This window comes from Capricornis sumatraensis, chromosome 8 (genome assembly GCF_032405125.1).
Source record: "Capricornis sumatraensis isolate serow.1 chromosome 8, serow.2, whole genome shotgun sequence".
Lineage (NCBI taxonomy): Eukaryota > Metazoa > Chordata > Mammalia > Artiodactyla > Bovidae > Capricornis > Capricornis sumatraensis.
In genome coordinates this window covers 64,783,464-64,800,190 of record NC_091076.1, presented here as the reverse complement: position 1 = coordinate 64,800,190, position 16,727 = coordinate 64,783,464, and the positions used below count along the sequence as shown (strand labels likewise).

Sequence of the window (16,727 nt, the reverse complement as noted above, 5' to 3'; positions counted from 1 at the left end):
TACTTTATTCTGAAATAAAGCAAACTTTCCTTTCCACCATCCTGGCCTGTTTGTTGGCTTTTGAGCAGCAAGCAGCCAGACCCCACACATTCTTTCAGAAAGGATAGTTTTATGGTTTCCAGTCTTACATTTAGGTCTCTAATCCATTTTGAGTTTATTTTTGTACATGATGTGAGAAAATGTTCAATTTCATTCTTTTACATGCAGTTGTCCAGTTTCCCTAGTACCACTTACTGAAGAGACAGTCTTTCCTCCATTCTTGCCTCCTTTGTCGTAGATTAAATTGAATGTAAGTGTATTGGTTCATTTCTGAGCTCTCAGTTCTGTTTCACTGATCTTTGTGTCTGCTTTGACCAGTATCATATTGCTTTGATTACTGTAGTGATGTAGTATAGTCTGAAGACAGGGAGTGTGATTCCTTCAGCTCTGTTCTTTCTCAAGATTCCTTTGGCTATTCAGAGACTTAATTTTTTCCATATAATTTAAAAAATATTTGCGCTAGTTCTGTCAAAATTGCCATTGGTATTTTCATAGGGATTGCCTAGAATCTGCATATTGCCTTGGGTAACACGGTCATGTTAACAATATTAATTTTTCCAATTACTCATTAATAACATGGTATCTTTTCATCTGTTTGTGCTGTCTTCGATGTCTTTCATCAGCGTCTTACAGTTTTCCAAATACAGATCTTCTGCTTTCTAAGGTAGGTTTACTCCTAGGTATCGCATTCTCTCTGATGCAATTATAAGTGGAATTGCTTCCTTAATTTCTTCCTAATAGTTCATTATTAGTGTATAGAAATGCAACCGATTTCTGTATATTAATTTTGTATCTTGCAAGTTTACTGAATTCAGTGAGGAGCTCTAGTAGTTTGTGTGTGTGTGTATTATAGATTTTTGGTTTGTGGTTACTCTGAGGTTTGTAAATAGCAATCTATATATATATATTATAAGTTGCTGATCTCTTAGTTTCAAACACATTTTAGCAACCCTCCATTTTTATTCTCTTCCCCTCATGATTACTGATCTTGATACCATATTTTACATCTAATTGTTTTGTTTATGCCTTAAACTGCTTATTGTGGATATGGATGACTTTACTACTTTTGTCTTTTAACCTTCCTACTAGCTTAGTACAGGTTTCCATGGTGGCTTGGTGGTAAAGAATCCACTTGCCAATGCCAGAGACATGGGTTCAATCCCTGGGTTGGGAAAATCCCTTGGAGAAGGAAATGGCAACCCACTCAAGAATACTGGGAGTTGCCTGGGAAATCCCATAGACAGAGGAGCCTGGTGGGCTACAATCTATGGCACTGCAAAAGAGTCGGACACAATTTAGCGACTAAACAACAATAACTAGCTTTGTACGTGGTTAATTTGCTACCTTTGCTGTATATTTGCCTTTACTGATAAGCCTTTTCCTTTCTCGGTTTTCATGTTTCTAGTTGTGGCCTTTTCACTGACAGGTGTCCCTTTAACATTTCTTGTAAAGCTGGTTTGGTGGCGTTAAACTCTTTTAGCTTTTGCTTGTCTGTAAAACTTGATCTCTGCATCAAATCCAGATGAAAGTCTGTCAGGTAGAGTGATTCTTGGTTGTAAATTTCCCCCTTGCATCATTTTAAATGTATTATTCCACTCCCTTCTGGCCTGGGGAGTTTCTGCTGAGAAGCCCACTGAAAGCCTATGGGAGTTCGCTTGTGATTAACTTTTTGCTTTGTCAATGCTGCTTTTAATATTCTCTTTAATTTTTGCCATTTCAGTTACAATGTGTTATGATGTGGTTCTCTTTGGGCTGATCCTGGTTGAGACTCTGTGATTCCTGGACTCGGCTGTCCATTTCCCAGGTTAGGGAAATTTTCAGCTATTAGGTCTTCAGATATGTTGCCTGCGGTACTTCCTGGGAGGCGCTCGTGGTAACAAACCCACCTGCCAATGCAAGAGACACAGGTTCGATCCCTGGTTCATGAAGTTCCCCTGGAGAAGGAAATGGCAACACACTCCAGTATTCTTGCTTGGAGAATCCCATGGACAGAGGAGCCTGGCATGCTACAGTCCCTGGGGTCACAAAGAGTCAGACACGACCGAGCCACTGAACACACATGTTCTCTGCCTTTTTCTTTCTCTGTCTCCTTCTGGGACCCATATAATGCACATGTGATTATGCTTGATGTTGCTCCAGAGGTCTCTTAAATTCTCCTCTTTTCTCTTTATTCTTTTTTTCTGTTCGTCCTCAGTGATTTCCACCACTTCCTTCCGGATGGCTGATTCATCCCTGTGTATCATTTAGTCTGTTGCCGCTTCCTTCTAGCGCAGTTTTCATGTCAGCTATTGTGTTCTTTATCTCTGGTTGTTCTTTATATTTTCTCTTTGTTAAAACTTCTAACTTCTCCCTCTGTTTGTCCCTTCTTCTCCTAAGTTCTTTGATCATCTTTACAATCATGACCTTGAACTATTTCTTGAGTAGATCAGCTGTCTCCACTTCACTTTCTTCTTCTGAAATTGTGTCTTGTTCCTTCCTTTGGAATAATTTCCACTGTCACCTCATTTCATCTACCTTGCTGTTCTTATTTCCATGAATCTGGTAAGGTGGTTATGTTTCCTGACCTTGAAGAAGTGGCCTTTTGTAGATGTCCCACGAGTCTCCATAGCACACCCCCTCTGGTCACTAGAGCTATGTTCTATAGGGATTTCACCTATGTGGGCTGCTTGGATCCTTCTGTTGCGGTGGGCTACTAGCGGTCAGTAGCAGTGGTAGTCTAGCAGGCGTATTTGGCTTCTGGTCTGTTGATTGCTAGGCACTGCCTCGTGTAGAGGCTGACAGTCAGTCCTTGCTGGGGCCCAGTCATAGGGCAGAGTCAAGTATCAGGCTGGCTGCAGAACCTTGGGGGACCCTGATGTTAATGCTGGCTCACTGGTGGGTAAAGTTGGGGTGCAGGAGGTCCCCAGGCTGGTGCCTGCCCACCAGTGGGTGAATTCAGGTCCTAGGGCTAGTGGTTGCCCATAAGTGGACAGAGCTGTGTCCTAGGGTCTGGCTGCAGGGTCCAGGAGTTCCAGAACTGGAGTCTGACTGCTGGTGGGTGCGACTGAATTCTGACACAGCTGGCTGTGGGGTCTAGGGTATCCTGAAGCTCATGCGGCCATGCTGGTGGCAGGGCCTGAGCCTGGTCAGTCCCCGGGCTGATGTTGGCCCACTGGTGGGTGAGGCCGGTGCTGAGTTTAGGGCCGGCTCTCTGGTGGCCGGGGCCGGGGCCCAGCTGGTCTGAGGTCTGGTGCTGGCCTGCTGATGAGTGGGCTGGACCCACAGGCCCAGGGCTGAGGTTTTCCGGGGGCTTGTGTTAACCCACTGGTGAGTGAGGCAGGTCTAGAGCAGGCTTACTGGAGGGAGGGGCCGGGGATTCTGAGGCTATTGCCTGCCCACTGTGGGGTGGAGCTGGGTTCCGGGGTCCCTGGCTATAGGACTCTGGGGGTCCCAGACTTGGCGCCTGCTCACTGGTGTGTAGGGCTGGGTCCTGGGCCCTCTGGTGGGCAGGGCCATGTTCAGAGACGGCCATGTGCTCAGGCAGTCTTAAGGCAGCCTATCTGATGGTAAGTGGGGCCACGTCCCTGCCCAGTTAGTAGCTTGGCCTGAGATGTCCCAGTACTGGTGCCTATGGGCTGGTGGGTACGGATGGGGCTGGATCCTGAGGCTAATAGGCTGGAGGGAAGATTCCAAAATGGCACTTACCAGCAGCAGTCCAGGTAGAATGGACCCCTCCAAAAGGCTGCTGCCAGTGTCTGTGTCCCCAGGGCGAGCTGCAGTTGCCTCCTGCATCTCTGGGAGACTCTCCAAGATCAGCAGGTAGGTCTGCCTCAGGCTACTGTCAAATGACTACTTCTGCTCTGATCCTGGAGCAGGTGAGACTTTTGTGTGCACCCTTTAAAAGTGGAGATTCTATTTCCCACAGCTCTCTGGGACTCCCAAAAGTAAGCCCCATAGGCCTTCAAAGACAAACGTTCTGGGGTCTCGTCTTCCCGGCCCAGGACCGCTGGCCTGGGGAGCCTGAGGTGGGGCTCAGACCCTTCCCTCCTTGGGGAGAACCTCTGTGATTGCAATTCTTCTCCTGTCTGTGGGTTGCCCACCTGGGTGTACGGCTCGTGAGTGTACAGTGACTCCTCCCTTCCTGTCTTATTGTGGTTCCCTCTTTATATGTATGTTGTAGAAGATCTTTTTTGCTAAGTTCCAGTTTTTTTCACTGATAGGTGTTCTGTAAATAGTTGTAATTTTGGTGTTCCTGTGAGAGGAGGTGAGCACAAGGTCTTTTTAGTCCGCCCTCTTGCTGTTCTATTCACTGCGGCTCTTTTCTTGTTTGCTGATGTGAAGTAGCTGCTCAGCTAGTTTTCAGGTCTTTTTGCAGAGGAAATTGTTCAATATGTACCTATAGATTCAGTGTGTCTGTGGGAAGAGGTGCATTCAGGATCTCCCTAAGTCACCATCTTGGATGAACTCCTCTATCACTTATCTTTACTCTAATCTTAGGTTTGGTCTCTATCGCCCTCTGAAGAGAAGGCAGCTAACTGAATAGTGTGCCCCTTGTTTCAGTTCTGTTTGGGGCTTCCCTGGTGGCTCAGAGGATAAAGAATCTTCCTGCAATGCAGGAGGTCTGAATTCGATCCCTGGGTCAGGAAGATCCCCTGGAGAAGGGAATGGCAACCCACTCCAGTATGCTTGACTGGAGAATCCCATGGACAAAGGAGCCTGGTGAGCTATAGTTCCTGGGGTCCCAAAGAGTTGGACACAGACTGAGTGACTACCACTTTCACTTTCAATCTGATCTAAGAAGAGATTTTTCCTTGTCTAAGAAAAGATTTTTCCAGCGAGAGGCTAACTCTGTAAATCACCTATAAAGTAGCAATGAGGTAACTTTACTACTCAGCTGATGACTGGGAAGCAACTGAGCCTGGATTCCGCCTTCTATTGAAAACCCACTCAATTTTCCCAGTCCCACAATAGGACAAGCCCCCACCCCATCTTCCGGAGAAGGCAATGGCAACCCACTCCAATACTCTTGCCTGGCAAATCCCATGGGCGGAGCCTGGTAGGCTGCAGTCCATGGGATCGCTAAGAGTCGGACACGACTGCATGACTTCACTTTCACGCATTGGAGAAGGAAATGGCAGCCCACTCCAGTGTTCTTGCCTGAAGAATCCCAGGGACGGGGGAGCCTGGTGGGCTGCTGTCTATGGGGTCGCACAGAGTCAAACACTACTGAAGCGACTTAGCAGCAGCAGCCACAGCAGCCACCCCATCTTCTGGGTGTATAGAATTGCATAGAATAGCAATCTACAGCTCCTCCAGAAAGAAAAGCCCCCTTAAACAGATAGCCCAAGGCATTTTGAAAATCCACTGGGACGTCCTGTATTCCATTTGGTACCTCTGTACATAGGACGTTGGTGATGTGGTCTGACCTGAGCCAGGACTCGGAGGTCAACAGCAAAGGGTAGCAGGAGGACACCCACAAGAGGAGGCCTGAGAACAGAGAGCCATGGTGAGGGGGCAGTGAGGGCCGGAATCACTCGCTGTTGCCCTCTTCTGGGGTCCAAGCGATGCCGCCTACTCTTAAGACCTAAGCCATGGGCTATGGGGAGATAGAAACTGGGGGTGACGAGAGAGGAAGTTATTAAGCACAGTGGTGCTTTGTTGACTTGTATATGCAAGAGGGGTCTTGGGTAACCACAGGGCTCAGGGTATTTGCAAAAAGAGTTCAAGTGCTCACTTAACTGGGGCTGTTTACAGGGAAGTGGTTTCCACAGCGAGAGGAGGTGAGATATGGGTGTCATCCTGGGACCACACTTAGTTGGTTCCTTCTCATTAGAAGCCCTGCAGTCATAGTTTCCCCCACCAGAAACTTTTGTTATTCCACAGCTGTTCTCACGGCCAAGATGTGGCATTTGCAGTGACGCCATGAGTCTCAAGCAGCACCCCTCACTTTAAACCACACCCAGGTAGACAGAGTTGTATGATGCAAAGCTGGGCTGCAGGAACGACGAGAGGGTGGGATGCCTTTCAGACACCCACTAGTTCAAGAGAGGTTTATCAGGGCCTCAATACACACAAAGCAAGGACGTGTTATGTACGTGTGTATGTTCAGCCACTCAGTCGTGTCCGACTCTCTGTGGCCCCGTGGACTGGAGCCTGCCAGGCTCCTCTGTCCATGGAACTTTTCAGGCAAGAATACTGGAGTGGGTTGCCATTTCCTACTCCAGGGGATCTTCCTGACCCAGGGATCCAACCCGCTTCGCTTGCATCTCCTTCATTGACAGGTGAATTTCTTTACCACTAGTATCATCTGGGAATGGTGCTAACATATATAAGGAACCTTAAAATGATCTTAACCTTTGACCAAGATAATCCATGTTGACGAATAAATTTCCTATGTAAACCCATTTAATTTTTTAAATTTACCAAGGCTAGATTTGTACCCCAGGATGTGATCTATCCTGGAGAATGTTCCGTGTGCACTTGAGAAAAAGGTGAAATCCAATATTTTGGGGTAAAAAGCCTTGTAGATATCAATTAGGTCCAACTAATCCATTGTATCATTTAAAGCTTGTGTTTCCTTGTTAATTTTTTGTTTGGTTGATCTGTCCATAGGTGTGAGTGGGGTTTTCAAGTCCCCAACTATTATTGTGTTACTGTTAATTTCTCTTTTGATTCATGTTGATGGATGGCAAAAAAACCATCACAATATTGTAAAGTAATTATCCTCCAATTAAAATAGATAAATTTAAAAAATGAAAAAATACATTTAAATATGGAAAAAAGATTTATGCACAAGAATATTTTGTCCCCAGCATATTGATAACACTTTAAAATGAGACCTAGTCAGAAAGAGATAAATATCGTACATTAATGCATATATATGGAAGCTAGAAAAATGGTACTGATGGACCTATTTGCAGGGCAGGAATACAGACACAGAGAATGGTCTGTGGACACAGCAGCAAAAGGAGCGCGTGGGACAAACTGAGAGAATAGCACTGAGATATGTGCACTACGGTGTGTAAAATGGCTCCCTAGCGAGAAGCTGCTGAGGAGCACAGGGAGCTCAGCCTGGTGCTCTGCCGACCTGAGGGGTGGGGCGGGGGTGGGGCAGGAAGGAGGCTGAAGACGGATGTATGTATACTTATGGCTGATTCACATTGTCGTAAGGCAGAAACCTATGCAACACTGTAAAGCAACTCTCCACCAATTAAAAATAAATTTTAAATAAGTTTGAAACGAGAAAAATAAAAGTAAAATTAGACCTAAGTTAGATTGTTTACAATATGAAAATTGTAAAGAAAATTATGGTATCTTCACTTGGTTTGCTATTTAGGCAAACTTTTCAAACAATATGATGACATGGGAAATACTCACATTCTAATGATGAGCTTAAAAAAAAAATCCCAAGATGCAAATTGACTTATTTTAATCAGAACCCACCTTGGGTCTGGGGAGGTGGTCAGTTCCATTTAATATTTTTTGTGGATGCTGTTCCCAGGGAAGAGGGAGAATAGGAGCAGCAAGGATAATGTGTCTCCTGCCATCTACCCCTTGGTTGATTTAATAATAAAGGGTTCTTCTCTCTTCCTCAATATGGGCAATTTCAGTAATGATGACTCACTATTCTGGGAGTTCTCTTGTTTGCCACCTTCCCCCATCTTCTGCTTTTACAAAGCAGGGTGGGTAGTGTTTGTGGCAGGACTAATTCCAACCCTCTTAGCATGTTCTGGAATGAACACTAGGCCTATTTTGGGGTTGTGACTTTGTCTCAGATTTGGGCAATAGTCATTTACAGAGCAACAGGAAATACACAAATCAGCATCTTCTTAAAAATTAAGTCATTCAGGAAGGGGGAAGACTAACAGTTTCTAATCTAGACAGCAAAGGGAAAAAATATTTATCACACCTTAAATGTTAGTGTTGTTATCTGAAGAAAGAGAGAGAGGAAAAAAAAAAAAAAAAAGACAGGAAAAAGACAAAAGACATGTTTTTCCTGACCACCATCTGCTCTACATCCTTCTTGATACCAGAAACCCACAATTCCTTTGGGAAGCCACTCTATCCCAAAGTTCTCAGATTTTAAGTTTATGTGAAATTCATCCAGCCACAATCCAGGGTATGTTTTTTCCAGTAGTCATGTATGGATATGAGAGTTGGACCATAAAGAAGGCTGAGCACTGAAGAATTAATGCTTTCAAGTTGTGGTCCTGGAGAAGACTCTTGAGAGTCCCTTGGATATTCATTGGATATTCATTCAGAGTCCTGAATATTCATTGGAAGGACTGATGCTGAAGGTGAAACTCCAATACTTTGACCACCTGATGTGAAGATCAGACTCATTAGAAAGGACCCTGATGCTGGGAAAGATTGAGGACAGGAGAAGCAGGCAACAGAGGATGAGATGGTTGAATGGCATCATTGACTCAATGGACAAGAGTTTGAGCAAGCTCCTAGAGATAGTGAAGGACAGGGAAGCCTGGTGTGCTGCAGTCCTAGGGATCGCAAAGAGTCAGACATGAATTAGTGACTGAACTACAACAACCTTAATTAGCTTAAGCAGATCAATGAAACCCATCCCCTCAGCCACAGCAACTGGTTAGGAGTTGGATTTCTGACATGTCAGTCAAATCCGAGAGAACCCAGTGGTTTTTTTTCCAGTGAAGACACAGCCTCTTTCTTCCCTGAAGAAAATGAACAAGAATTCATGTAACATGATGACCTAGAGAGGTGGAATGGGCGGAGGGGAGGGGGGCAGGGGGGGAGGGAGAGCGGGGGGAGGCCGGGGGCGGGGGTGGGTTGGAGGGAGGTTTAAGAGGGAGGGGATATATGTATGTGCTCTGCTCTGTGCTTAGTTGCTGAGTTGTGTCCAACTCTTTGTGACCCCGTGGACTGCAGCCTACCAGGCTCCTCTGTCCATGGGGAATCTCCAGGCAAGAATACTGGAGTGGGTTGCCATTTCCTTCTCCAGGGGATCTTTCTGACTCAGGGATCGACCATGCCTCTTATGTCTCTTGCTTTGGCAGGCAGATTGTTTACCTCTCGTGCCAAGTGGGAAGCCCAGAAAGGGCTTTAAAACCTGACAACTGTTGTCAGTAATCTGGAGTTTCAAAGGGCTGTGAATGCAGATATTTCTACTTCAGTCTAAAATCAATGTGAATAAAGTAATTAGCCTCCAATTAAAAAATACATTTAAATTAAAAAAATAAAAATCAGTGTGAATAGACTGTTATTTTTAAAGTGGGTAACTAACAAGGACCTACTGTGTAGCACAGAGAACTCTGCTCAGTGTTTTGTGACAGCCTGGATGGGAAGGGAATTTGGGGAGAATGAATACATTAGTCACTCTGCTGACTCTAATGCACCTGAAAGTATCATAACATTATTAACAGGCTTTACCCCAATACAAAATAAAAAGTTTTTTAAAAAGTTAATGCAAATAGAGACAAGGAGGTGAGAGACTTAACAGGAGAGAAACCTGGGCTCTGACTGGGTCCTAAGTCCCCCTCCTTACCTCTCCTATGAAATATTTGTTTATTTGAAGTAGAAAATCACCTGCTTGTAAAGGAGCAGGTAAGATGTAGCTTTGGCCATCAGATACTCATCACTTCTGCATGTTGCCCCATCTCTGCAGGGGCCAAGATAGAAGCAGAGGTCTCCATCCCATGGCTAGAGGTAGGGGTGTAGGGGTGTAGTGGTGACTGTAGTTTTGAGGGCCGTGCCAGGAGACACACGTTCTCAACCCCAGGTAAAGTGCAAGATACATGACTAGACAAGCTCTGTCTTTTGGGTTATCGAGGTCATGGAATTGATCGGAAGCAAAGAGATCAGAAGCCTGCTGTTACTGGGAAGGGTGTTACTTTCCAGAGAAACTACAAGATCACTCCAAAATAGCTGTAAGCTGCTCAACACCTAGGGCAAACTCTAGGCTCCTAACTCACATGGTCAAGAAGTTGGCTGCCCCCCAGGAAAGGGCTCTTGCTCAGCACACGTGTGTGTCCAAGGAGGACAGTCCCCAGGGAGGTCAACCAGAAAGGCCGACCAAGGACCCAGTCAAGCCTTGGACTCTGAAATGCCCTACACGTTGGTTAGCAGTGCAGTCCCCATGCTCTCCGTTCTCCTTGCTCTCCTTACACTCTTTGTTCACAACCCTTGTATTGAGGGAATAGTGGGCACAATTGTGCTTCTGTTTGCCTTTGGGCTTCCAGACTGCGAGAAGCAGTTCAGCATAAATGAGCAGATTTTGTTTGTCCTGAGATGCTGGAAGCCAACAGGAAAGAAATGGCGGCACCTCCACTGCTTCTTTGCGGACAAAGCTGCTCCTCCCATTCTCCTGATAGAATCTTCACACTTGTCATGGGTTGACCGGTTTGGTTTTAGGGGAACGGGGCATTTCTTAAAGGAAGGGGATTGTAAAATGTTTTCTGGGAGGAGCTCCATGTGTGTGCACGTGTGTGTGTGTGTGTGTGTGTGTGATAGGAAAGCCTTGGATGAAAGAACTTGCTCCTTGCATTGTTCTCATTTGGTAAAAGCCATTATGAGGACTTCCTTGGTGATACAGTGGATAAGAATCTGCCTGTCAAAGAAGGGACATAGGTTTGATCGCTGGTCCAGGAAGATTTCACACGCCACAGAGCAACTGAGCCCATGGGCCACAGCTACTGAAGCCTGTGTGCCTAGAGCTTGAGAAGACTGCACTGCAATGAGAAGCCTGTGCCCTGCAATGAAGAGTAGCCCCCACTTACTGCAACTAGGGAAAAGCCTGCGGGCAGCAATGAAGACCCAGTGCAACCAAAATAAATAAATACATACATTAATTAATTTTTTAAAAGACCATTATGACATCAAGACTGTAAGCTCAGCTAAGCTCTGTTTTCTTTGTGTCATCTTAGAGTCCCAGCCGGAAAGTAGTTTTGATAGATGGGTGATATTGCATCTACCCATGGATGTATCCATTAATGGTATCCATTAATGTACATTATGATTTGATACATAAAAGGGTAGCTGATGATCAAAGATGAGACTGGAAAGGTGAGCAATACATGTTTATCAAAAAATAAACCAAATTTAAAATGACAGACTGGTGGTCCAGTGGTTAAAACTTTGCCTTTCAGTACAGGGGTGTGGGTTCATTCGATCCCTGGCCAGGGAGTTAAGATCCTCCATGTCTCACAGCCATAAAACCAAAACATAAAACAGAAGCAATTTGTAACAAATTAAAGAAAAACTTTAAAATAAAAAAATTTCTACATTAAAAAAGTACAGAAAATAAAGTCTCCATTCTTTTAAAGAAAAAAGAATAAAAATTCCATTTCCTCTAAGAAACCACCATAGTTAGCTATTTGATATGTATCTTTCCAAATATGCCTTTGCAAATATGTTTATGGTTGCTAAAAGTAAAAATAATGTTGTCCTATATGTATAGTTTTGTAGCATATGTGTAGAGTATCCTTGCATTTACTAGAGGTAGACAGATATCTTTTGCACCTAATATTATGGACAATTTCCATAGATATAGACGTGTGTTCTCTTTTTTACTAACCACTGAATATTGCATTGGTGGACATTTCATTTCTCTACTGATTTTATCTTCTGCTGGTTTAAGTGGTTGTTTCCATTTGTTTGATGTTTGTAAATCATGCTGCAAAGAATATCGTTGTGTCTGTATATTCCTGACCTCAGGTTGTGTTGCTTCAAAACAAGATTCTTAGAAATGGAATCAGTGCAAACAATATTTTGGTCCAATAGTATAGGCATCTTAATGTTTGCTTAATAGTAATGTTGAATTGTACTCTAAAGAGTTTGGTCACTACAAATCTAAGCTAATTTGGATATGAAAATTAGATTATTTTCAACAAAATGAAATAATTGTGGTTCATAAAAGTTAATATCTGTTTGATTTTCATACAAGTCTTCTGAATTTCTCCTTCTACAAACAGAACTCTAACTGTAAAACAGGCAATCTATTAATCTAGCTTTCACAGTAAACCTATAAACAGAATCCTGTTCCACACGTAGGCTGGTTGTCTTTTCCTCTGAAACATTAGTCATTTGTTTTGTGGAGCATGGATTCTAGGAAAAGAATGTACACTATGTCTATTAGTCCATTCTAAAAGAGATTGGTCCTGGCTGTTCTTTGAAAGGAATGATGCTAAAGCTGAAACTCCAGTACTCTGGCCCACCTCATGTGAAGAGTTGACTCATTGGAAACGACTCTGATGCTGGGAGGGATTGGGGGTGGGAGGAGAAGGGGACGACAGAGGAGGAGATGGCTGGATGGCATCACCGACTCGATGGACGTGAGTTTGTGTGAACTCCAGGAGTTGGTGATGGACAGGAAGGCCTGGCGTGCTGCAATTCATGGGGTCGCAAAGAGTTGGACACGACTGAGTGAGTGACTGAACTGAACTGATGCAGATATACAGCACATTTGGAAAAGAGTGGTGAATTCTCTCGACAGTTTCAGAGGTTTTCAGCAGTTAATGTGCATGCGGGATGGTGGATAAGCTTGGAAGATGGATCAATTCTCAGGGACATACCCGGAAAATTCTGATGTAAGTGGCTTAAACAATCATTGCTTGTGATTCGAACACAGGTGAATTGCATTTGGGGAAATAACCTGGTCAATGATGAAGAGCAAAGTCTCTTGTTACGTCAGAATCTAGCTTCGGAACTTGGTGGTGCTTGTTCACTTGCTGTGTGATCTTGTCCAAGTTGCTTAATCTCGCTGACCCCGCAGCCTCAGTTTACTGTTCCGTCAAAGGAGAATTTAATAGCACTTAAACTATATTATTTCACTGTAAGGATCAAATGAACACAGCAGAAAAAACCCTCAGCCTGGAGTCAGTCTCATATGTTAGCTGTTATTATTAAGAAAGTTTGATTCATTGTAAATATGTACTACAGATACTCTTCTTAATGGTATCCATTAATGTACATTATGATTTGATACATAAAACACTCACAATTTCAGTGTTCTGGAAATGTGTCTCCAGTGTGTTAACTGAAAAAAAATGCACAATCTAAAAGTTGAGAGTTAAGATTTATTGGTGGACAAAACTGAGCACTTAAGCCCAGGACGCAGTATCTCAGATAACTTGGAGAGACTGCTCTGTAGAGGCAAGGTGAGGAGCCAGGATATACATAAAGGAGTTTTTGCAACAAAGACCAGGCAGCTGGGACATCCAAAGATCACTGCTAATTAAAGAAAACCAGATATCTCAAGTTAAGGAATTTAGCCCTTTTGTATGTATGGGGCTCACTGAAATAATTTCTTTGATGTCCACCTCTACTGTCTGAGTCTCTTCAAGGTGAACTGTTGGGGTGACTATAGTGGTTGACGGCTAGAGGCTGGGCATCCTGTTTCTACCCCGAGTTCCTCCAGAGCTCACTGTCAGGGCAGCTGTAAAGTGATGGCTTGATGGTTGCAGCATCCTTCCTTGATCCATACGGCAGTCACCATTGTTCAATCACAACTGTCCAACAGTGTAGCTCTGTGGCACGTAGTCCCCTTCTTCACCTTTCTCAAGCTCCCTCCATTTCCCATCTTCCCATTCTTTAACTTACTATGTCTTTCAACCAGTGATCCTTTTTTTAAAACTATTTTTTAATTGGAGTATAGTTGATTGACAATGCTGTGTTAGTTTCTGCTGTACAGCAAAGTGAATTAGCCACACATATACACATATACACATATCCAGGCTTCCCAGGTGGTGCAGGCCATAAAGAATCTGCCTGCAATGCAGGAGCCACAGAAGATGTGGGTTCGATCCCTGGGTCAGGACGATTCCCCTGGAGGAGGGCACGGCAACCTACTCCAGTATTCTTGCCTGGAAAGTCCCATGTACAGAGGAGCCTGATGGGTCCATAGGGTCGCAAAGAGCCAGACACAGGTCATTACAGAGCACAAAATAAAAGTTCTCTATGCTATACAGAAGGATGTTACTAGTTATCTTTTATAGAGAGTAGTATGTATTTCGGAGAAGGCAACGGCAACCCACTCCAGTACTCTTGCCGGGAGAATCCCAGGGTCAGCGGAGCCTGGTGGGCTGCCATCTATGGGATCGCACAGAGTTGGACACGACTGAAGCAACTTAGCAGCAGTAGCAGCAGCCGTATGTATTTACCAGTGCCAATCTCCCAGTTTACCCCCTACCCCGTTCCCCCTTGGTAATCATGTTTGTTTTCTGTATCTGTGACTCAGTTCATGTTTTGCAAGTAGGTTCATGTGTACCGTATTTTTTAGATTCCATATATAAATGATATCATATGATGCTTGTCTTTCAGAGAAAGTCAACCAGTGATTCTGATTTGCCAGATAAACAAAACCAAACTCGAAGCTAGTTTACTTTCCAAAGGAGCATCTTTATTATTTCGCTGGGCTGAACACAACACTGAACAGAAACATCCAGTACCAGTGTCGGTCTGGCAGCATTGGTGCCATCTCCGTCCAGAACAAGCTGGCGACAGTCGCTCAACTGCCTCTACAGTGCAAGTGAAGGGGGGGCGGAAAGGCTGGTGAAAAGGTATCTCGGGACCTCTTGGAGCAAACAGTCCCAGACCCCAGTGGGGCACAGGAATTAAATTACAAATATTAAATAGTATATATAAATAAGTTGCAATCTCAGTTAGGGACGAGTCCCAGAGTGTGGCTGTTTGACAACAACCAGCGTCCAGGAGAGGTAGCTATGGAGGTGACAGGGGTGCTCCCAAGGCTCAGACCCCTGCTGCCCAGTAGGGCCCCTGAGGTCACTGGGTTCCTCAAAGCTTCCAGGCCACTCAGGAATTCAGTTCCAGGTCGGTGACGTATTCCTGGACCCAGTCCTCACTGGGGTTCGCACACACCTGCCGGCCTCTTCTGGTCTGGAAGCTATGGGGAGGAGTGGAAGGATTACACACTGCGGAATGCAGTCGGCGGCGATCTTGGGGGGCCCCCCTCCCCAACTCTGTGTCCTGAGCCGCTCAGCTCTCCCAGATTCTGTAAGCCTGGCCAGGTCAGGTCCCTCCTCAGAGACACAGGTCCTATATATTTGATAAGCCCTGGAGAGCTGGGCCTCCCACAATGGCTCTCTTGTGCCTTTGGGTGCTGACCCCGCCCCCACTCCCCACCTCCAAATCCCCCATCTCCCCAGAAGCAGGCAGGAAGACTAGCACTTACATGACACCAGGCTTGGAGCACTGGCTGCTGGTCTCAAAATAGTCGGCTATGATTTTGCGAGAAAGCTGCCGGGCGGCATAGGAGAAGCAGCAGGCCGTTGGGGTGTCAGCGCCAACTGTGGAGGAAGGGACAGATTGAGTCTGAGTCATAGTTCAGATGAAAAGGCGAGACCCGTGATCTGTGAGAGGGTGAGGAAGACTCACAGGGAGAGAAACAGCCCCGCTCAGCGTGCAGACTGGGAGACCAGTCATTGGGAGGCGCTGGGGATTTTTTGCCTAGAAATTTCCCTGTCTCTGTCCTTTATTTCTGTCTGAACCCTTCTTCCTTTTTGACTCTTCACTGTGGGCTCTCACTTATCACATCTCCCTTCAAGAATTTGTGTCTGGGTCAGGAAATCATTTAGCTTTTGGCTCAGTGGTAAAGAACCCGCCTGCCCATGCAGGAAACACAAGAGATGCGAGTTTGATCCCTGGGTCGGGAAGATCCTCTGGAAAAGGAAATGGCACCCCACTCCGGTATTTTTTGCCTGGGAAATGCCAGGACAGAGGAGCCTGGTGGGCTACAGTCTACAGGGTCGCAAAAGAATCAGACACCACTTAACGACTAAATAAGAAGTCACATCCCAGCAAAAGAAAAAAGCTTGGCTATCTCTCATAAGACATCCAAAGGACAAATTCTTGGGGAGACCTAGGAAGGGTTAGTGGAAAACTAACACCACTGGGCAGTAACCAGATTTGGACTCTGCCTCTTACAAACTCATTTGTTTAGGTCTCAGTTTTGCCATCTGTAAAATGGGACTATAACTCCCTCACCCTGGCTCTAGATCTGAGGTTCCCTTTAAAAGATTAAAACTCTTGAAGAGACCAGCCAAGCTGTTTTGCAACCCTTAAAGAGGTTCTCTGTGTTCTCTTGGGGGCTCTCAAGGCCACAAGATTGGCGTGGGGACCCCCTCAGCTACTACCCAGACTCACATGGTGCCGAGAAGACCTGGCTGCAGAGGGCCATGGTGCAGAGAAGAACAGCGAGAGCAGCTGTGGGTGCCTTCATGGTGCTGCGAGACGGAGTGTGGGCTTGAGCGTCAGTGGAGCCGAGGTGGACTCGGTGCTTGCTGCTGCCTCTGTCCCTCTGCAGTGGGAGACCATCTCCCTGGCTCTTTATAAAGGCAGCCCTGGCAGATGGGGAAGTGGAATCTGGGGGTGAGGAGGGAAAATTTTAAGCATAGTGGAGTTTCACGCGGAGTGTTGCACAACTCAGGGTCCCCGACAACCACAGGGCCTCAGGATATCCAAGAATAGCTTCTCTCCGCTCTAAGTGTCAGCCCGCAACGCATGACTTGTTCTGGTTTCATGTGAGGAAATGGTTTCCCTTGTGAGCGTCCGGAGACGGGTATATGTCCACCGAGGGCTATTCCTGTCTGGTCCCTGCCTCTAATGCATTCTGCACCCCAGACCTTTCCACAGAACTGAGAGTGCTGTGCTTCTTCAGTTGCTCTAACCACACGAGTAGGGCAGGTGTGATGTTCCCCAGGATGGTGGCCCAAGCCTCCTTTGGA

The 16,727-nt window shown here is 45.4% G+C and overlaps 1 protein-coding gene across 1 annotated transcript; it reads right to left on the bottom strand.

The window, feature by feature from the left end:
* Positions 1–14,680: 14,680 nt before the first annotated feature.
* Positions 14,681–16,272, bottom strand: LOC138083284 (C-C motif chemokine 3). Its single transcript, XM_068977070.1, has 3 exons — positions 16,147–16,272; positions 15,176–15,290; positions 14,681–14,887 (listed from the first exon to the last, which is right to left on the bottom strand). Exons 1-3 carry the CDS (start codon positions 16,220–16,222, stop codon positions 14,797–14,799), a joined length of 282 nt encoding a protein of 93 aa, XP_068833171.1. The 5' UTR covers positions 16,223–16,272; the 3' UTR covers positions 14,681–14,796.
* Between the last annotated feature and the right edge of the window lie 455 nt (positions 16,273–16,727).

Bases quoted from the DNA above. Each gene is read 5' to 3' on its own strand.
- LOC138083284 (XM_068977070.1), bottom strand. From the start codon at position 16,222: ATGAAGGCACCCACAGCTGCTCTCGCTGTTCTTCTCTGCACCATGGCC. The intron at 15,291-16,146 runs GTGAGTCTGGGT...CTTCCTCCACAG, and splicing joins CCAGGTCTTCTCGGCACCAT to TTGGCGCTGACACCCCAACG. The intron at 14,888-15,175 runs GTAAGTGCTAGT...TCCTCCCCATAG, and splicing joins TGCTCCAAGCCTGGTGTCAT to CTTCCAGACCAGAAGAGGCC.